Here is a 22,274-nt window from a genome sequence, read left to right on the forward strand (position 1 = left end):
CGCATTCGGGAAACAATCGATAGAATACTGAACGAGGATACAACTTTAGCCAACAGGATTCGGATATTGTTCCGGGAGCAAGGGATCACCATCGCCAGCATTCTGACTGCATTGGGTTTCATCATATCAACCCTGGTGGTGTCACTGGTGGGGGGAACCCCCACACCCCCCACACCTGGCGGCGGGGGAACTCCAAGTGGCGGTGGGGTTAAAGACTGGATAAAAAAACTCGGGGAAGGCCTAGCTAAACTAGCTGGTAAAGCCGCCGAAGCCCTTCCCGGCATCCTGGGTAGCATCGTCTCGTGGTTGTTGGGCGCTCTGGCTAAAACTGCCATGTGGCTCAGTCAAAACATGTGGGCAGTCATCATCGCCGTGGCGGGTCTGGTGTACGTAGCGGCTAAGAAATCTTTAACCAAATAAGTCCCAAAGTTACCCCACCAACCACCAGGGCCGTTTTATTATCAATATGCTCCTGATAGGAGGCCTGAATATGGGGGGCCACCTCCTGTGGTGTTGGTTGAACTTTAGGCTCCGGGGGCGGCGCAACTATACCCGTTTCACGTGGTGGGATGTGTGGGATATAGGGGGCGTTAATATCGGGGTTGATACCCAACTTTTGACCCGCCGTGGCTATGACTATTTTGTTGTTATAACCCACCACTTTTTTTACTCTCAGTTGCATATCACTCGGAGCCATGTACAGCCCCACGCCGAACACGTAATTGACTTTCGATCTGGCGTATTCTAACACGTTTTGGTAACGGTCGATAGCCCGCGGGATATCAACTGGAGCATTGATAGCATCATCAACGTTGGCAACGAACTGTGTCTGAGCGTCGTAAGCAGTTCCCTTACCTAGGATGTTGGAACGCGTCATCGACTGCGCACCCAACAGCGCCCACACGTACGTTCGAATCGAGTCGTTCAAGCGTATTGTACCAGCACGAGTGAATTCTTTCGATGTTTTTGAGATCATTTTAGTCCAGGCTGTGGCTGCATCAGGATTGATTTGCTTTATACAGCTGACATGGATCTTTTCATTCGTTGTGGGGCCTGTAAATGTATGTTTGCTTGGGTTGTATGAACCATCTTTAGAACCGGCCCTATATGTTCCGGACCTGTAGAAGTACACGAGAACTATACCGAGACCATGGTTCACACCAGGAAGGCGAAAGTCTTTATTCGTTGGAATCTCAAACTCCCCACAAATACGTTCATAAGCGCGTCTATCATAGCCGTTATTCGTCATACTCCACCCTATATCTTGGGGAAGAGGGGCCTTTATTTCCTTCAATATTCGTCTCGTTTGATAATAAATATGAAACAAAATAACCGCCTTACTCAGTTCGTCTATACCGTAGTCTGGTGTCACACCCGACCCTGTCGTCGCACACCACACAGCAAAGTTGAGTTGGTTCTGCCAAAACTGCATTGGGTTTTGATTCCAGTTTACCACCGCCTGATCGTTATTAACGGACACGATATAGTTTTCAAAGATATCAATAAAGGTTGTTTTAAACCCCGTACCATCTGCATTCACCACGATTTTCAAGTGTGCTAAATCCATATTATAATATATAATTCATATATTATAATATGTACATAACACTTCCAGGAATAACGAGCGGTGAGGCCGTTCAGCTGACGCACGCGATCGATAACACGTCAGGTCAACTCGAAGTCGCACTCTGCGATATCACCTACCTACCGCAATGGACTAACATCAACGCCAGCAACAATAAGCTGTTCGTCAGTGGAACTCGCAGTCAGATAACTGACGGCTACTACAGCGTGTGCTCTCTAAACGACGAGGTCTTCAAACCCCTGGGAGCCGAACTCAAGATGAACGACTCAAACGGCACAGTGGTGTTAATCAACAACGGAAGAACCTCCTTGAGGCTCGGCCGACCATTAGCGAGGATACTCGGTATGTCTCCTGACGAGATAAAACCAACAACAACCGTCACAGGTACGAAGTTACCCGACCTAGTACCGTACCGAGAGCTGTACATTCATCTCGGTCAGGTGAGCACAACGTACAACATTCAAGGAGGTCACCCTTCCACTATACTGAGAGCAGTGCCGGTGAAAACTGAGAAATACAACGACGGTAGAACCGAGTCGTTTTCACCACGGCAGTATAAGAGATTAACCCAGGGCAACATACCTGAGCTGATAATATCGGTGTTAGATATAAATCATAATCCTGTAAATATAGGATACCTCAGCTTAACGCTTCATGTAAAATGACCAGCGCACAAGGGCCCGGAGTTAAAAAATGCGTCAATATCGGGCTCTCCGACCTTGGAGACATGCGCGGTTTCGACGCTCCCGGAGTAGATGGTAAATCGTACGCCTTGCAACTGAAAAACAACATTTACAAACGCGTTGAAATCCCCTCCGGTGGAACCCTAAGTGATATAGTAGATACCACAAGAGCAACAGTCAACACTAAGTACACCCTTGTCAACACCGGTAATAACTGGATAATATACCCATCGTTCGGGGGTAAACTGTTCGACTTAGACGATGTTGAGAGCACTACCGTCGCCCGAAACAAGCCATATATGCTCGTCTTCACCGAAGATGACAAGTGGGTGTTGTTACCCGATAACGACTGGTTTCTCAATATTAGACTCGTCTCCCCTTACGTGTTTACTGATAACAAAGACAACCACCTAAACAAAGTCGTGAACAATGGAACCCTGCTCGTGGCTTACGTCCCAACTCAGAGACGTAGCGTAGTCGTCAGCCCAGTCAACACTATGGCAGCCCACATGCTATTGAGTAAACTGACCATACAAAACGTGACATTGCAGTTGGTGTCTGAATTCGAAGGCGTGGTTAAGATACTAGAGAGTCTACCGGCAAACTCAACACTGATCATCAAAGTCTACCTAGGGGAACCATCGGGGAATGATGTCGAGATCGTGAAGGGGATCAAACTCGGGTGGGTGAAACAACACCAGTATCAAGTTTGCAACGTTTACGTGCGGGTGGGTGTTGGAGCCGACACCAGTATGGAGGGGGTCAACGTGTTCGTGGAAAACAAGATATCACTAACCAAGATCTTCCTGCCTAACAACATACACTTCATGGGTATGAAGTTAACTCCTGAATTATTATCAAAAAACCAGTTGGAAATTATATCGTAATAGTATAATAATGACCAGTCATCGTCCCAACACTACGCTTAACGACCTAGGAGATACGGAGGGATTCGATCAGCCTGGTGAGGAAGATGAATTATACATCCTGCACTTCAAAGACAACGTGTACAGACGGGTGCCGTTACCAGATTTAAAAGAGCCCAAATGGCTGATCAACTTAACATTCACCTCACCTTATATCACATTAAATAATGGGGTTGTCTCTAAGATTAAGAACAACGGTATCTGGGCCGGGGATTTCATTCCGGAGAATACATTAGTACACATAGCATCTACTGGTTACGAAAAAAAGGGGTTAAGTGCTTATCCAAACAATAAATTAACATTTAGCAGTAATCTTGATAGAATATCCTCCCCTTTCACCCTCATCATAGAAGTCTTCTTTACGTCTTTATTCCATGGAACCTCCCCAATAGTACACCAAATTTTACCCGGGGTGTCAATACGCTGGTCTTACATAGACCAATATTGTCGTATTGTTATACAACGGGATACCACGGGTCCTATAAACCACTTAATAAGCCTCCGTGGGGTTTCTATTACAACAGGAAATTCTATTAGCCTCTCACCTATTGCCCTGACTAGTAGTCTAGAACTTGTAGACTTCAAATTCATTGATAGATTTTTAACTGAAACCCAATTAAAATATCTTTCAAAATATACATTATAGGATGGGTCTGTACCCAGTCGTAGAGGAAGTAGCGAAGACGCTGGAAACCGTAGATGGGTTCCGCTTGAGGCAGTTATGTGATGTGAAACGCCAACTAGAACAAGACCGTGACACGCGGAAAGCACTATGTAAAAAGTATAATAGAGCTTTCAATATCGTGGACGGGGCTGACACTACCCTTATGGCAACCAGCATGGGACTAGGGGCGGCAGGTGTTGGGTTGTTGGCTACCATCGTGGCTGCACCTATAGTGCTAGGTATTGAAATAACGGCAGGGGTGGCAGGGTTGGCAGGGTTGGCGCTTAAGTTAGTATCACGCAGACTGCATCGTAAGGCATTGAAACACGACGAGATCAGGGTTCTGGCCGAAGCAAAGCTCAACACAGTGAGTGAGCGTATTTCCACGGCACTCTCTGATAGTAAGATCTCAGAAGAGGAGTTTCGTTCAATCCTCTCTGAACTCACAAAATATAACGGAATGAAACAAGATATTCGGTCCAAGTCTCGTAAGTCTGCTATCAGCGAGGACGAGAAAAAAAAGTACATAGAACAGGGGATACAAAAAGCCCAGCAAGCCTTTATTACGAACACCAAAGTGATCGTAGGCGGTTCACATTAAACTGTTTCATCGATATAAACGTGACATAGGCCGCCAACTTTTTGTAGTAGGGGTAATAGTAACGGCCCAACCAAAGCCTTAGTTAGTAGAGACTTTTTTTAAAAAAGTGGGATCCAGATAGGGCCCTAGTGAGGTATCTATACCAGCCGGGGGAACACGAGGGTGATAGCCGTAAGCGAGCCACCGATCCTATATGGTCAGTCAAAACTTACAACATAGATAAAGTGGATATGAAAGCCGACGAACCTAACTTGTACTACTTGAGGGATGGGCCGGGTAGGGGGTTTGTAAGAGAAGAATTATTGATCGTACCGTACGGCACAGTGTTACCTCCTACCAACACACGGTAAACGTGACATAGGCACGCCAACTTTTTTGTAGTAGGGGTAATAATAGCAAGAGCTAAGGGTCCAACCAAAGCCTTATTTACTAAATAAGGCTTTGTAGAGACTTTTCTTGAAAGTGAGCCAAAACCCCTATTCCCTATACTACTGAATGAATGAAAGACTAAATGATACACTACGTCCATCCCTCCCAAAACATCTTAAAGAATGCACAAGTAGCGCTAGAACACATCAACTGTCCTTTTTAGAAAATCTACTTTGAGACATTTTTGTTTACAATATAATTAATTCAGACATTCTTATTGCATGCGGGGAATGGCATTGACATTAACGAAATGTTAACTGACACTGTCATACGCCCTTCCAAAACAGAAAGTTTAAAACTATCACAAAGCGTTGTAAATTCCTTTCCAGATTTCTCAAATAATCAGATCAACAAGGAAGAAAGAAGTTATAGAACTATAACCCTTAAGCATCACAAGCATCAATGGTGGATCAGATCAGATCGGCGATATGTCATAATTTTCACACACATCACATACACCCTAACAATTTTTCTAAAATCATGAAACTATCACTAATACTTGCAAACACCTTTCACCTGATAGTATTTTCCCCTCATAAAAATTATAGGTGTATGTGAAAGATGTGAATCGAGAATGGAAGCCAGTGAGCCATAACATACCAACTTGAAACTTTACTACAAATCTACTGTTCTGATACTGACACTTATAACAATTATATGACTTAAACTGAAGTGACAAAATAGTTAACTTATCTTTTACATATAGATTTTCAGTCATCACAACAGTCAGCAAATTTAATCATCTGTTGAAAATAAACTGGGCTCAATCTTAAATACTAAGCTGCTGCCATATTGGCTACACTGGTCACTTGATGAGGTGAAGCATACGTTCAGGGGCTTTTCAAGGAGTTTCCTCTCCCCTCCCTCTGTATATAGTCTCCCTGGCGTAATGAAGTATATTATGAAGGGTTATGGTAAAATGTATGGTTGAGTCTCTAGACTACTGGTTGTAAAACTTCCATTTTTGTGGACGTCATGGTGGCTGAGCAGGTTAGGTGGCTGACTCGACTAAAAAAAGTACTAGAATTTGTACTTTACTAAGAAAGTGTAGGCCCAAATATAATATGTTACATTTGACCACTTTCTAAATGGCATTATATAATCATCAAACATAAGGTATATTAAGGTTTCCTCATGTGGTGAAGCATTATCATATAGCAGTCTGAAAGGCTACATCCAAGAATATTTGGTCATGTTTGGTCAATGGTATTCCTTCTCAAACAGAACACCAAAATGATTAAAGTATATGAATTTCTTTTTGTTGGGATAGCTATGTCAGCTCTTTGTCCTGAAGAAGACTTTCCAAAACTTGACAGGTCTGTTGTTCAAATAGACCTGTAATTATTATTACAAAGCACTGGGGATGTTTTTTTAACTGTGGATGAAGATTTGAATGTGACCATTCTTACATTTGGGACTTGACTTTTAAAATATATTTTCAATTCTTGATCATTTTGAGTTTTTGAAAGGCATTTTGTATTCATAGGTTTTAACCAAAATACAATGATCAGAGAGGTGTTCAAAGTACATGATCTGGACTATCAGTTGTCACTCTATCATTTGTGGGAGCCTTTTTAGCTGGAGGGTTAGGGTGCTGACTGTGTGTTCTGGGCAGCATTTCACAACGCATTCATAACGCTACGACTATCATATCTCCCATGCTTTAATACAGACTTATGACATTCATACTGCTAAGATGGCCTTGTGAAACAGGGCCCTGGACACTAAGTGCGCTCAGTTCCTAAGACTACTGGAATTTTTCCTTTAGTAAAATGCAATATGACATTTCTGACATTTTACCATTTTTGAAAGGCATTGTATTCAGTGTAATACTTTGTTGATTCTCGCAACATTCACCATGCTGCATCCTGATGTTTCTGCTTCCTGCACTTCTTTCCTGATGACAAAGCAACAGTCAGGAAGTATCATGAATATGTGTGAGGTATGAAACTGACACATACTTCATCAAGTTCATTTTTTAGTAGGTCAATGATTTAAAATAACATACCAGATAATCTGTATCTTTTGTGCCAACAGGGAATCACAATATGACAGTTTAAGTTGTAAATGTAAGACATGATGTTACAATGGGTCATATTGCTATGGGTAAATGTCCCGACTAGATATCATAACAGTGAACACATGAAAGCAACATATTCAGGTACCATTGTCTGTGACTTTAGCTTTATGAACACTCTGTTCTGAAATGTCTTTTAGAGTGGTCAAGTGTGTTTTGTACTATACTTCCTCAGTAATGTAGTGATTCTCCTAATGGCTTGACTGGATTCAAACCCTCACTCTCAGAGTCAGGCACCTAATCACCATGACAACGAGCTCACACGGCCAGTGATAACCATGATAAAATTATCTGTATTAACATGATTAAGTCTATTTTATCATGTAACCATTGTATACTCAACCAAAAAAGTTTAGCATGCTCGTATACAAATTGACATAAATCATATTATAAAAAAAATAATTTGTATTTGCAAATCATACTATTGTTGCATTTCATATATCAGCTAGAAAATCACCAAAAGCTGTGTTCAGTGTTCCCAACAACATCTCCACACTCCCAAACAACAGAAGGTGGTCTGAGGCCACAAATGTCAGTATCGTGTGTGACCTCCATTGGCCTGAATCATAGATGTGCATCGACGTCTCATGCTATCAACAACTGCTCTGAGCTCACCAAGGTTAATGTTACCCATTCCCTTACGAGTGCAAGTTCAAGGTCATGGAGGTTATCAATATGGGGGTGAAATTCTTGAACCCTCCTGCCAAGAATATCCCAAACATACTCTATGGGAGACAGGTCTGGGGATCTTGCTGGCTACTGCAGAGGTTGAACATTGTGCTGTTGAAGAAGGTTCCTGTTTAGCATGGCAGTGTGTGGCCTAGTGTTATCCTGTTGAAATGTAAATTGTAAAGCCATGATTTTGTTGCAAAAACGGGATAAAAACTGGTCTGATGATTTCATCACAATATCGGTGTGTATTAAGGTTTCCCTGGACAACAATCAAGTCTGTTTTACCCCGGGCATGGATCCCAGCCAAACCATAATGCTCCCCCCGCCATATTGGTCGTATTCAACATGTTCAATGATGTTATTCACATCATAACATTCACCTGCTCGATGCCATACCTGACGTCTCCCGTCAGCAAAATTGATGCAGAATTGTGATTAGTTTGTGAATAATGTCCTGTTCCACTGTGCACGACGCCATCGTTAATGAATGCGTGCCCATTGTAAACGTGCCTGTCTGTGAGGTTGAGTCAAGGTTACCCCAACCACTGGGCATCGGGCATGCAGACTTGGTAGCGTGTAGGCGATTCATGACAGTGCAAGGGTGAACAATAGTGCCTGTATCATGTTGCAATTCATGGGCCAACTGTGGTGCACTGGTAAGCCTGTGACGTCGAGATGACGTCACTAAAAATCGATCTTCCCTGGGCGTTTTATGGGGCCTGCCTGAGCATGGACAATCTCTGACTTGGCCAGTTTCTTGCACACATGTCCAGAGACGTGAAATTGTCGTCCTGTGCACATTGAAATGACATGCTACTTCCTGAAAGGTTTGACCAGCCTGCAGTCTCCCAATGGCTTTGTGTGGCTGATTTTCAGACATGCCTCTTCCATGGCCCATGCTGAATGCTTGAAAAATTTAAACATTTTTGATGTTCTGATGAATGTCTTGGTGTGTGTGCATTAAAGCTTCGACCACACAATGGTTTTGTTCTGTGTGACACAGGAAAAATGCGTTTCCCATGATTACCATCAACATTTGAAAGAAATGCATGTGCATTTCGATTTTTCGCCATGCATCAATGCCAAGAGATCAGTGTAAACTTTTGAATTTCAGACATGTTGGAGCAGGATTATCATTTTAAAGACTCATTTACGCCAGGGTGCTAAACGTTTTTGGTTCAGTATACATGGTCTGCTGCCATATGCTCAATAAAAACATTAGTTAATTCAGCCACTCAGTACTTTTAACCAAATGCCTTTTTTTTTTCAGGGGGACACTGTAAATGAAACATGCTTGCTGCTATTTGCCAAAGATTACATTTACTCTGTGAGTATCTAGTGTAATTCAGAAGAATATTTTTCCTCACTTCTCCAGTTCCTTGATTCCTTTTTATCGTATAATTGAACAGAACACATCAGATGATAAATTTATCCACTTTGAGGGACTGATACAAATGATCTGGGTGACCAACTGATCCCATGTGTAAGCTCGCATGACAAGCAGAGGGCGTAGGTTTGTCATCTAGATTCTGAAACAAATATATCCATGAAAGCCCATGCAAGTATAGAATATGTACCAAATCATACGTTGCCATGGTTTCAATCTGAAAATTAAGACAGCTTCTGGGCTTCTTTATGTTATGGTTATGACTTTAATTGACGAATAATGTTTTTGTAAAGTATGTCAATTTCTGAGAGTAGATGTTAGTCTAAGGTTCTGCTTATCATTGTGGGGCAATGGCCCAAGTTATGGTGATTATTGTGTAATGTGTTGTAGATCATCCCCAACTTCAGTGGCGAGCTGTGTGCGCATTACCCTGGAAAGATCATCTTGATGGAGTATGAGAACCAGAAAGACTGTCCAGTCCCTCAAAATGATAAGTACGCAGATACACGTGTCTACTAGCCTATATAGTCTGTCACCCCATTTTTCTGACACCCGTTTGGTCAGATGTCTTCCAAGTAACGCCAACTGACCATGTGCTATTAACATATATCTTAATGATCACCTTTGACGTAATAAGAAAAGTAGTTTAAACTGTGTTGGTCACTTGGGGAAAAAGTTACTTCAGTAACTATTATTCAAATTTCTGTTTGTTTTGGTGTTAAGAGATGGGGGTAGGGACAGTAAACGTAACAGCTTGCTGGTTAGCTCAGGGCGCAGTTCACATCCATGGCCTCATGTCATAGTAGTGTGGGTTTCAGGTTCACATGTCTGTATCAAGAAGACGCCTCCAAAGCATGAAAGAATAATAAAACTATTGTTAGTCATCATCAGACAATCCGGCTTCAAGATCAGAGCTACCAGCGTCTGTGTTGTCATCAGAGTCTAGATTGATCAAGATAGGTTGGACACATTTCCTTCATAGACCATCTTCAACAGTAGTCTACTTTTATTGTCTGAGATGACCTGATGACAGAGTTTACTTGACTAGAGCTTCAGACTATTGGTTCAGGTGGCAACAGACTGAGCATGGCTAGGAAGCATGGCTTGTTTTCGTATAGAGACCAGAAGTGATAATTTGAATAAAGCAGGTCTGATACGAGTGATTCTGAAATATCTTACTGTCAGTTTGTTCAAGTGAAGGAAACAATAGTTTGATTAAATCAGTAAGCTAGTAAGTAATCAATAAATATGAGTTAATTGTGTGTTTATTATGCACTAAATAGATGTATTCTGAAATCCTGAATACAGATATATTTTTAAGTGGACTAGTCTTGGGGATCAGTTACCTTTGTCAAATATATTTAGGGATGAGTGTGGCTTTGTGCTGCATGTTGCAGAATTGAATCATTATCACCGAGTTGGATACCACAAATGAACATCGCAGATTGTGCCCATGTGGGGAATATTGAGTGGTCTTTACCACTTCATGATCTGACTACCCCAAAAATATTTTATTTGTTAATTATGCATTAGATGAAATAACACTTGCTTTTCTCAAATGAACAAAATATTTTCTATTTCACCAAGTGAAAGCTTGTTCTCAAATGAACAAAATACTTTATATATTACTAAATGGAGTGAAAACCTTGTTCCTCGGTTTGTCAGATTTGATCAAAGCATGGTTACTTCTTTTGCAGAAGGAAGTCCTTCTTTCTGAAGTGTTATTTTATGTAGATTTCTTTTTCTAATCAATGATGACTTATTTCTAGTGTTGAGAGCATCTTCGACCTGTCAAAACTGAAGGATCTGTCGAAACAGGCAAGATTTGCTCGATGTAGATCTCGCTTTGTGGTACCTGTCATTCTGTTTGAGGGAAAGGTGAGTCTAGTCTTTGTCTTGGTGAGTCTAGTCCTTGACCTGTGAGTTTACCCCAGTCTTGTGAGTCTTGTCTTTGTTTTGATGATTCTAACACTTGTTATGTATTCCTGTGGACTCTTGTTAGAGTGGATATGAGCTCCCATCAGAGGTGATATAAGCTTGAAACAGTACTCCGTCATAACCCAGGGATCATTTCGGACTGCACCTTTGCACATGCACAGGTTAAGGATGAAATGGCACATTAGAATAACACCGGGGGCCCCTTTGGTCCCTCAGATGTCATTATTTAGTTTTATGAATTCAAAACCTCCACAAGTGGAAGGGTGTTTCCACGTGTACCCTTTCTTGACAGCTTTGTGGTAGATAACCTGTTGAGATATCAACAGGGAACACAGTACCCTCTAATATACAGTTATATCGGCTAGGGACCCCCATCAAGTAAATCCAAAATAATCCTGTGTAATATGATACCTGTCTCAATTGGAAGGTCATGATGGTCATAATATGATTTTGATTGATCTTTGTCCACACACCGGACTCTGACTATTTTAGGTGACTTGTGTGAAATGTTTGTTTGTTTATATCACAGCATATCTGTAGATCGGCTACTCTCTCAAGTGGAGCTGAGATGTACGGCAGATCAGGATTTGATTTCTTTTTCTCAGGTTTGTATAGAGTGCATGTAGTTGTAGTTTGTTATCAATCCCCAAGAACTGGTATTGGCCAGGCCCCGCTGATATTCACCTCAAATCTGCAGCAATTTTCCAAATTTGCATTGTTACCCTATTTCTTTGAATTTACAGAAAAAGAAAAACGTGACAATATCATTGCTTCTTTTTCTTTATACTTGTCAGGCAATGGTGCTTAGGTCATTGTCTTCACACAGAATATACTTGTCATATCTTCCTACGAACCTCTGTTCTACTACGGCCATTTCATGGTGCGAGACCATAGGATTTGTGACTGCTTGCAGTCAGATTTAGTTGTGCAATCAGCAATGTTGTTTCCAAGGTGATCAACCGCATGACCTCAGTAATTTCTGTATGATACTGGAAAACTAGAACCTCTTCCCCTGTGAGATGTGCACACGTTTCTTCTGGACAGACCTCAGGCTAAGTGGATCGATGACATCTCCATAGCCCTCATTGACAACACTCAAGCTAGCTATTAAATATATGTATTAAATGTATCACATCAAAGCAAGTCCCCGGCAAAGGAGGGATATTTCTTGCCCCGTATTTGCTTGCATTATAGTCAAGTTGAATGTAATTCGATGTAAGGTGTGTTCTGATTGGATAGTAAGAAGGGAGATAATTTGTGTTGCAATGTTTTGCTTCTGGAGGATTTTATGAGAACTGAGATATATGGACGTATGAGGACAGAGGTTCGTAGGAACATAATACAAGTAACCTGTGTGGGAAGAGAGTGACTTTAGGTTAGAACCCTTGATAAATCTTCAAAGAAATCTGTTACATAATGAATCCAAGTTGTCATGTAAGTTCGAAATTTTTCTTAGAATGGTGTAGATATCTAGTGGAAACTAAAACAGCATTATTTAGACAGAAATGTTTAAAAATGTTTACTCATTTCTGTGCAATATAACCAGCAATAACCTAAAATAAAATGCATAAGTTCCCCAGTGATCACACATCCTCTGCTCATTGGAAATAGCCTGTCAACAAATCTGAGATTGTCCTCAGGATAATCTTGTTGTAAACCAGCTACTAGCAAAATTCTTTGTCAAGATCAGCTTTGTCATTTACTAGCAATGAAAGACAGTACAGTGTAATAGTGATGCAGTTAAGTTGTAAGAAGTACTCACTGCACAAACATTATCTAGGGTAGTGTCATGTGTGGGACTTCAGGCGTGGTATCTTTAACTGTTAGCTGGAGTTATCAGACTGGAAAAATTATGCTTGCAGGACTTCAATCAAATGTATCATGGCCTTTATCTCTGCTGAATCTGGTCACTTTTCAGCACCTGGTCCCCTTTTAAAAGTTGAATCCTGAGACAAAGAGAAAAATGTGTTTGTTTGTCTCATGCATGTTTATGATATGACCCAGCTGTAAGCTCTGATACTTTCTTGTTTCAGGAGGAGAGAGCTTCCCAGTGACTAATGGGGAAGAACCTGATGATCAGGGGTAGGCTTCATGTTTTGGACATTTTACTGAAATAAGGCTGTTATAATCAGGGGCATTGGTTGTGTGTGATAGTAGAACTTATCTTAACGGAGTTGCTACCCCTTGAAGTGTTACTGATGCAGATGTGAATTCATATGGTCTGTAGCATATGGTTGAAAGTGGAAATTTTTAAGGCAGATGTCCTGAAGAGTTATGTCCCTTCAACTGTGTGATAGACCTCAAAGTGATTGCTCATAAAAGGTGCTCTCTTATACTATCACTGCCAACAGCCAGCTCCCCACTTGCTAGACAGTCAGGTCCATGTATGGTGTTGAAGTTAAGTCAACTTACTGATATGTTGACAAACAAAGATAATTAAAGTCTTAGTTCAGTATTGGTATGTTGAATAGTCTTATGAGTTAGCTCATTTCTTGCTGAAAGTAACCATGTCAGCTCTGCAATCCAGCACACTATCTGTACTGGATTATTTCCTCAGTCCTGACAAGTGCCAGTCTAGACAGATCCACTGTATTGCTTACACACAGTTGGTTTAAAGTTATATTTTCATGTTTGTTTTTTAACTTACAACAAAGTTTCACTCCTTTGTATTGTGTACAGAGGTGGTCAGCTGTTTGACCGGTTCCGTGGCCAGGACAAAAAGTTGTTGAAGTGCCTGGATGTGGGCTATATCTGTGATCTCATGGTGGAGAAGAAGAAAGTCAAGTTTGGCATGAAGTAAGATCATGGAGTTAATTTTCAGAAGCCATCCAAAATATAGGTTAGATCCAGACCAGGCAGGCAAACCCTGTGGACATCTTGCATGTCAGCCTGTATGAATCACTTCATCATGGAGAAATGAATGTGAACCTTGCATCACACTCACAGCCTGTGTTTCCTCCTTTCAGCAAAGTCTCTGATCAACCTCTGGAACTGTTTGGCTTGTGTATTTGTTGGAGTGTATAAGTGCCAAACTGGGGTATTTTTACCTATTCTATGAAAACTTTTAAGACATACCTGCAATATGATTAGGTGTGTGGTTATTTAAAATCGCTGTCTGACCGTCCCTTGTTTGACATGGGTTGATGTACCTGCTATGTCTGTTCAAGTATTGTGGGGGTATATTAACCCAGGTTTACTCAAGTTAAGTGTAAACCTTATGAATGCATACAGAATGCTATGTCCAAATATGGTTGTATGACAGGAATTCTACTTGTCATGTACTTCACGTGACTGGCCAAGTAGGCTGAGGTCATGGATGCATGAATACTTGCAGTATGGTTTGCAGCTATTGTGTTTACCTGTGGCTGACTGATACTTATTCCACCTGTTATTTCAGTATCACATCGTCAGAGAAAGTAGACAAAGAAAACCGATATGCTGACTTCTGTATCCTGTCAGTTCCGTACCCAGGTCAGTGAGTGGATGTTCTGGTCTGAAGTCTTTGTGGTCTGTGGTCTGTATGGTTGGGTCTAAGATGTGATATCTGGTCTTTATGGTCTGGTCTGTAATGTATGGTCTGTATGGTCTGTCTGTGGTCTGTATGGTCTGGTCTGATGTCTGTATGGTCTGATGTATGGTCTGATGTATGGTCTCATGTCTGTTGTCTGTATGATCTTGTCTGTGGTCTCATGTCTGTTGTCTGTATGGTCTGGCATGTGATGTCTGTATGGTCTGGTGTCTGTGTGGTCTGTTCTTTAGTATGATGTCTGTATGGTCTGGTTTGAGGTGTACTGTTTGTATGGTCTTGTCTGTGGTGTGATGTCTGTATGGTTTGGTGTCTGTTTGTTCTGATGTCTGTTTAGCCTGGTCTGTGGTATGATGTCTGTATGGTCTGGTGTCTGTTTGGTTTGGTCTAATGCGATGCCTGTACGTCTGGTATGAGGTGTACTGTTTGTATGGTCTTGTCTGTGGTGTGATGTCTGTATGGTCTGATGTCTGTGTGGTCTGGTCTGTGATATGATGTCTGTATGGTCTGGTGTCTGTGTGGTCTGGTTTGTGATATGATGCCTGTATAGTCTGGTATGAGGTGTACTGTTTGTATGGTCTTGTCTGTGGTGTGATGTCTGTATGATCTGGTGTCTGTGTGGTCTGATGTCTGTGTATTTGGTGATCCAGTATGGTGTGGTAGTCTGTATATGACTTGAAAAGTGTTATAAATCTACTGCTGTGTGAAGAATTTTCAACAGAGTATTGTCTGCTCCAACTGAGCCAATGTGATTGAAATCAAGCAAGAATGTCCGAATAAATATCTCTGAAATCAAACTTAACTAATGTAATAACCTTGCAGATAGCCATCATTGCCCATCTTTAAAGTTTCTGAACAGTGTCTTATATGGTGTGATTTTAGCTTTGTATGAACCTATGATTGAAAAATGGTCTGTTTGTGTTTTATTTACAGGTTGTGAGTTTTTCAAAGAGTGGAAGGAGAAGTCGAGCGCCGGGCAGACAATCTGGTATGACTGGAGCCAGGTAAACACTTCTTTTATATCGTAGGGAACCTTTAACTTTGGTGATAGTCCACTAAGACTGTACCGCTTAATTGTGTCGAGGTCAAATATAGTTCCAGTCATACTGACCAGTAGCATTTAGGATTGCAATTTTTAACCTCTTCTTAGGCTTTTCAATTCATTGAAACCGAGTAAAACTGATATCTTGGAAATTCCTTACTAGACAAAACAACTGAACAGTGTCGGTTTGTGAGAATTGTTTTTGATTTTTAGGGTTTCAATGATGCTGCCCTGGACATCCCTTCTACACCGTTACTGTCTCAACTACCGTTTGACTGGTCCAAGTACAGAGTGAGTTATGTTGGAAATTAAAGGAGGCTGGACAAATGTAGGCACGTTGTTTCCTAAAGCGAGAATTTATGGATGTCAACTCACTGTTCTTGAGTATATTCTTTCAATAATTTGCTGAATATTCAAATTTTCTTGCTTCTCACACACCTAATGTATGTGTGTTAACTGAAATGTACATAGTGTAACATCTATAATTCTCTCTACAGCATTGGGATTTAGTCCAGTTGACCCAAAACTACCTGAAGTTACTGCTTCATATAATTAGAGAGGGTAAGTTACATGTATTTATACTCTCTGTGTAGATATACTCATTCATTCGGCTCACAATTTACCTGTGAAGATACAGGTGTCACAACTGGTCTTCAGCAACCCAGGTTTATCCCAAGAGGCGATGAACAGCATTAGGTGGTCCGGCTTTCTGACTTGATTGACACATATCATCACATACAAAATACTATCTGGTAGATTGATGCTCATTCTGTTGATCACTGGATTGTCTGGTGCATGCTTGATTATGTACAGACCGTCACCATACAGTTGTAATAGTGCTGAGTGCAGGGCTATAGTAGAAATTTCATATGTCAAATTGCATGCAAAGAGAGCACATTGACTCAGTTTGGCATGGAGATTCTGGTGAGGTTTTCTTGTTATTCTTATAAATGAAGCATGAAATATTCTGGACTCCAGGAATATGGCATCCTCGATATCTCCAGGGTCTACGTTCCGAAAAGTCTCCACTATACCCTGGATGCATCTACGGCTCAGCCCGATAAATTTATTACCTCCCTTGGCTGGCTTTTTATCTAATCAGGTGTCTACACTGGGAATTTGAGCGAACCAATCACAACTCACTTTCGCTTTTTAAATTCTCTAACCGATTAAACTTGGCAAACAAACCATGCGTAGGTTCTCTGAAAGTATTAGATGGATTTCTTGCATATGTTTTAAAAAAGGTTTCGGACCTATAAAGTTTCTGCATGTAAGATTTCCCCAAATTGTGAGTCGCACGGCGAGCAAACCTTCGCAGTTGCAACTGCTACCTTTGTTGACACTGGCAAATTCGGTTATAACGGCGACCACTCTGATTGGCTACTGTGAGAAAGCGGAGTCAGCGGCCGACCCGTAGATGCGTCCAGGGCATAGTGGAGACTTTTCGGAACGTATACCCTGGAGATATCGAGGATGGGAATATGGTTGCCCTTGTGTTATTTGATTGAGCTAATTGAGCTACTTGTATTTGAAATTCTGAATCTGCAAGTTGGATTGAGACGAACTGCTTTGAGGTGGTTTTAGTCATATCTATGTAGTCGGAGCCAAGAAGTGTCAGTTAAGGCTGTTACTTCATCAAGACTTGAGTTATCCCATGGAGTTCCTCAAGGGTCTGTCCTTGGACCGATTCTATTCCTGCTTTATGTGAACTCGCTACCAGCAGTTATCAACAAGCACGGTTGCAGCCACTATGGAAATGCAGATGACACCCAGCTCACTACCGTCTTGAGACGGAGCTCACTTTTGACAGACCTGCAGATTGTTGATGACTGTGTCTGACTTAAAGAGATGGATGACATCTAGGATGATTCAGCTCAGTGACAGTAAGACAGAACTATTGATAGCTGGCAGCCATAGGCAACTGCGTGGAGCGTCATGGAGTCTCAGGTGTCAAGGTAGCCTCATCTGTCATCCAACCCTGTTCTGTTGCCAAGGACCTTGGTGTATACATAGACTCTAATCACTCACTAGAGGCCCACATCAACCATCTCCGTAATGTCTGCCATCACCACCTCAGAATCATTAGCTCAATCCGCCGATACATCACCACAGACTGTGCCCATGCCTTAGTGAGATCTCTTGTCCTCTCTTCTGAAAACCCATAGCCTTCTCTTAGATCTTTCTTCCCTTTTTAATTCTAACTATTAGTAACGTCACATATATGTTAAACATACATTCACCTTTTTTTGTAGCGCCTTCAGTGAGCATCGAATGCACAGTTACAAATACCCATTATTGTTATTATTATTATATTTATTATGATTTTGTTAAGTAGCAGTAAATGGGATGGAATTCTAGTGTGACTCAATTGTCTATTGCCTCACAGGCTCTCCCTGGAATTCTTGTCTCATTCCCTGACCATGTCATTAAAACGTGGGCAGTGGGGTACAATATATGAAACCTGTTTCTGGTGTCCCCTGCTGTGATTTTGCAGGAATATCGCTGTAAGTGACGTAAAGCCATACTCACTCACTCACACGTTCAAAAGACATAGTACTATATACTTGTTGTTACCCTGCCTGGCTTGACCTTTTTGAGAGAAAACAAAAACCTGCAAGTTCTAATTCAGGATACTGTGCCTGAGGAGACTTGTAACTGTTGCATGTTGTCTCCATCACACACTCTGTCATAATCTGAAGTAGGTGAAACATGATTTTTCAAGGCTACAATGTGTGGCTATGACACGATAACCCTATTAGCATGATTAATCCCCCTTCCTCTGTGTTCTCCAGGAGATTCTGGCCTGCTCGTTCACTGTATCTCCGGCTGGGACAGAACACCTCTCTTTGTCTCACTACTCCGTCTTTCACTGTGGGCCGACGGTTCCATACACAAGTCCCTCAGCCCTGTGGAGATGCTGTATCTCACGCTAGGTTATGACTGGTATCTGTTTGGGTGAGTGCACTTATCATGTTGATTTTGATAGTTTCAGTTTGAACACATTATTTCTATACCATAGGTGCTACGTCCACGTACATGTAACTCCTGAAGAAATTCATACTCTGATGAAAGAAGATAGTAGTCATGTAAAGCATGACATCACAACTTGTGACATCATGTATTCTTGCGATATTCAATGCTCATGTTTTCACAAGTTTACGACTTTGATATGAACCAAGATACATGCCTGTTTTTTATATTTCGTGTGTGTTTGTGTGAACTATGCAACATAAGGCATCAATATGATCAAAAAGTCCCTGAAGATTTTCTTTGTACCAGTGCATCGTTACTGCAATAGTGATCCAAGTGGTTGGAGAATTTGCCTTGAGAGTGGAGGTCAATGGTTTAATAGTCACTTGTGTCATACCAAACCCCCTCAATATATGGTACTTGATCTTACCCTGCCTGGTGCATGACATTACAGGAATAAAACTTGGACCTGAGAATAGTTACTTGTCCATGAGAGTTGTATGTTGGATACTGAACACATATGATTGTACATTATTTTTTCTATTTATCGTCATCACAATCATCATAATCATTGTTGTCATCTGGTTTAGAATTGATCTTCAGTAACCCATGGGTCGGTGATCAGGCTTGCTGACTTGGTTGACAGATGGTTACAATGTGCGAAGGCCATTTCTGATGCCCCCCATTGTGATGTTTGCTGGAATAAAACCCAGCTCACTCACTCACTCCCGACTGTTGATCACTGGATTAATATGACTCATTTAGAGACAACCACTATATCGCTGGAATATTGCTGAGTATGTCATAAACACACCCACTTTCCACTCTAAATAACATTGAAATGTTTTGTTTCAGTCATAATTTAAGTGATAGGCTGAGCAAGGGAGAAGAGGTGAGTGGTTGCTTATCAATATGAGACTGATTTGAGTGTTTGTTTCTGTTATTGTAGCAATGTGTGTCAGCAGCATCCCAACATGGCGGCAGGTATCTCAACCAAAGTCCAGACTTTGAGGTCCTCGCACAATTTTCAATATGCATATTCTTCAACATATAGATATTAATAAGCAAATTCAGTGCATGCAATGTGTTTGCACCATGAAGGTTCATCAGTACGCTAAATAACTTTGAATGTATGCACCTTGAAGAATGCTGTTTTGAGGGAAATAATCGCCATGTGATCTACCTGCAGCCATGTTGGGATGCTGGTATTACCTGTAGCCAAGTAATGGTACTGTAGTCCCCTTTGGACCAAAAAAATAGGTCAGTGACCTTTGTTACCTATAGCTCTTAAAGGTGTTAAGAATTCCAATTCTGCTTTTTGTCTCTGCAACACAGGCTTTATGTACTGTGTGAAATTTTGTGCAACTATTTAATTGTATATCAGGGATTTATCTAAATGATTGGTCCACAGGCTGCAAATGTTGTTATCGATTCCCATTTTGGAAAAATATGAGTGTTCTAGTTTCTTTAATCTGTGTAGCTGATAACTTGTGTTGTCAAAATAACCTGTATTTCACTATGTTACAGTTAAAAATTTGCTGTGACAAAAGGTATAAGAAATCTCAGAACCAGCAAAATATAACGCAGACAAATCTAAAATATTAAATATTTCGTATTGAGCAGCAAACAAAAGCAAGATACAAAGATTCACAATAGAGTTTTCATGTTTAATACAACTGAGTCAAATCTAAAGCAGTGGGTCAACACACCAACCAGCCTTTTTATACACAGTCACTGATTCCTGAATATTCGACAAGGCACGGAACCTTTCCCATGTTTCATGATCGACAAGTCAAACACACCAAAGGGAAGTAACTCTAAAGTGCTACCTTAAAGGCTTGCCAGTAAATTACTTATACCAGTGAACATTTATGGCACAAAATGTGACCCATAATAACTATCACGCTAAATGCTAATAACAATGTGTAATAATTATCACTTATTCAATAATCCAGTCCACAGAAAATGCACTCTTGTAACAACTGCTGAACCAGTATATCAGGGAGGAGGGCTTAATGCTTTGTTTTCTATTATTGCATTGAATGTAATTTCAAAATACATAGAAAGAAACTTAGCTGAATTTAAGAATGAACTTTAAGAAAACAATTTTGAACAAAATAACAATTTTTTTCAGTTTACCTGACAGGTGATCAGTTGTAGATCCCTGTATGTCCTACAGTCCTACAACTTTCATTGGAAGTAATTCACTTGTCTGTGAAATGTAAAATATTTCATATGAAGTCATTTGAAATACTGTAGTGATTTTTAGTAAGTATAATTTGTATGAAACTACTTTCAGCTGGGTCTACCTGCATTTGGTTGTAATAGTTTCCAAACAGTGGTACATGTACGTGTACATGTAAATCTGTTCAAGGGGAGACAACTGTGCCTTTCCTAAAACATTATCATCTGATCTGTTACTAAAAATAGATTCTTGTCTTATCAGCAGCAGTGTATCAATAGCAGATTGTGTATCAGGTTTACAGAGAGTGTGCATTGTTTACATTCCTTATGCATTAATGCAAAACTACATAGAATGCAATGCTAATTAGTCCAGTATATTAGCATTCTTAAGTTGACAAAAGTGAAAGATTGTCCTGAGATTGCTTTTTCAACTAGATATGTCTTTCCCCTTTAACAGTTGTTCTGTATTATTGTAACTTTGTTATTTTTCTTTGCAGATTTTATTTTTCTGCTTTAACTTCCTTCATTACATAACATCAGAAGAATTCTCAGTGAAAACAAAGTGAGTACTTTTTTATTTTTTAATTCAAAGTTTTGGATTATTTGTTTTGAATCACAGTATAACCACTCTGTGTTATGTTTTCCCAAGAACAGTAAAAACATCTCACCTGAACACACCCTTCTACCACACATCGGCTTCCTGTGGGAGCAAGCAGTGACCATGCACTCTCTTCATTTCCATAATTTACAAATTATGACTGAAAATTACTGTTGAGTGGGAATTTTGCTTGTTCTTATCACAGACATGGAAGTCAGCGACGGCATTCAGAGTGTGTGGTAGAAGCCAGACGAGCGTGTCGTGTGGACTCGGAATCCATCATGCCCCCTGGTGGGGTGCTGCTAGGTACATACTATGATATCTCTTAAATCACACTCACAGCTGTTTCTGCTGTGACTTCAGGCTAGAATTGGTACAGTTGGGTAGCCTAAGGGTTAAAGTGTTTGCTTATCACGTTGAAGACCTGGGTTCCATTCCTCACGTGAGTACAATGTGTGAAGCCCATTTCTGGTGTTCACCTCAATGATATTGCTGAAATATTACTGAAAGCGGCATGAATCTAAACTCACTCACTCAGGCTTGAACTGGTCCTCGCAACCTAAGGGTGTCTATTAGTCATGCCTAGTTGACAGTTGTTGCAGGTCTTTAGTGTGGATCAATGCATATAATTTTAATACCTGGATTGCCTGGTCCAGACTTGATCTTCCACAGGTTTCCATAATTAGCTGGAATGTTGTGTGAGGAAACTTAAAATTACAAATTAAGATTTTATTGTAAGGTTCCATTGAGGAATGTTACAATGACATTTATCTTGTGTATGCAGCATCATTTCACATTATCACCACACGCAAACACTATGCATGGGAAGCACATGCACAGCGTGGGGGCCTCCTACACATGCATTGGGTGTCATTATGAATCTTGACATTTTTCAGGCAGGCCGATAAATCACTGTAGACCATTTTTTTAGAGAATTTTCTTGCATCTGTGCATGGTCAGGGTTTTCAGGGTCAAATCACACACTACTTACT

At 40.8% G+C, this 22,274-nt stretch overlaps 1 protein-coding gene across 2 annotated transcripts in view; it reads left to right on the top strand.

The window, feature by feature from the left end:
* Positions 1–22,274, top strand: part of LOC137296191 (myotubularin-related protein 14-like) — a 47,686-nt gene that overhangs the window by 10,380 nt on the left and 15,032 nt on the right. For both annotated transcript variants that reach the window (XM_067827910.1, XM_067827911.1), the window contains exons 2-15: positions 8,908–8,964; positions 9,415–9,518; positions 10,794–10,902; positions 11,492–11,567; positions 12,996–13,044; positions 13,642–13,758; positions 14,360–14,433; positions 15,422–15,492; positions 15,744–15,821; positions 16,028–16,091; positions 18,323–18,485; positions 19,356–19,392; positions 21,182–21,246; positions 21,488–21,588. In XM_067827910.1, the coding sequence (XP_067684011.1) occupies positions 8,908–8,964; positions 9,415–9,518; positions 10,794–10,902; positions 11,492–11,567; positions 12,996–13,044; positions 13,642–13,758; positions 14,360–14,433; positions 15,422–15,492; positions 15,744–15,821; positions 16,028–16,091; positions 18,323–18,485; positions 19,356–19,392; positions 21,182–21,246; positions 21,488–21,588 (1,165 nt within the window). The remainder of the gene's footprint in view (positions 1–8,907; positions 8,965–9,414; positions 9,519–10,793; positions 10,903–11,491; positions 11,568–12,995; positions 13,045–13,641; positions 13,759–14,359; positions 14,434–15,421; positions 15,493–15,743; positions 15,822–16,027; positions 16,092–18,322; positions 18,486–19,355; positions 19,393–21,181; positions 21,247–21,487; positions 21,589–22,274) is intronic.

Source organism: Haliotis asinina, chromosome 9, assembly GCF_037392515.1.
Source record: "Haliotis asinina isolate JCU_RB_2024 chromosome 9, JCU_Hal_asi_v2, whole genome shotgun sequence".
Taxonomy (NCBI): domain Eukaryota; kingdom Metazoa; phylum Mollusca; class Gastropoda; order Lepetellida; family Haliotidae; genus Haliotis; species Haliotis asinina.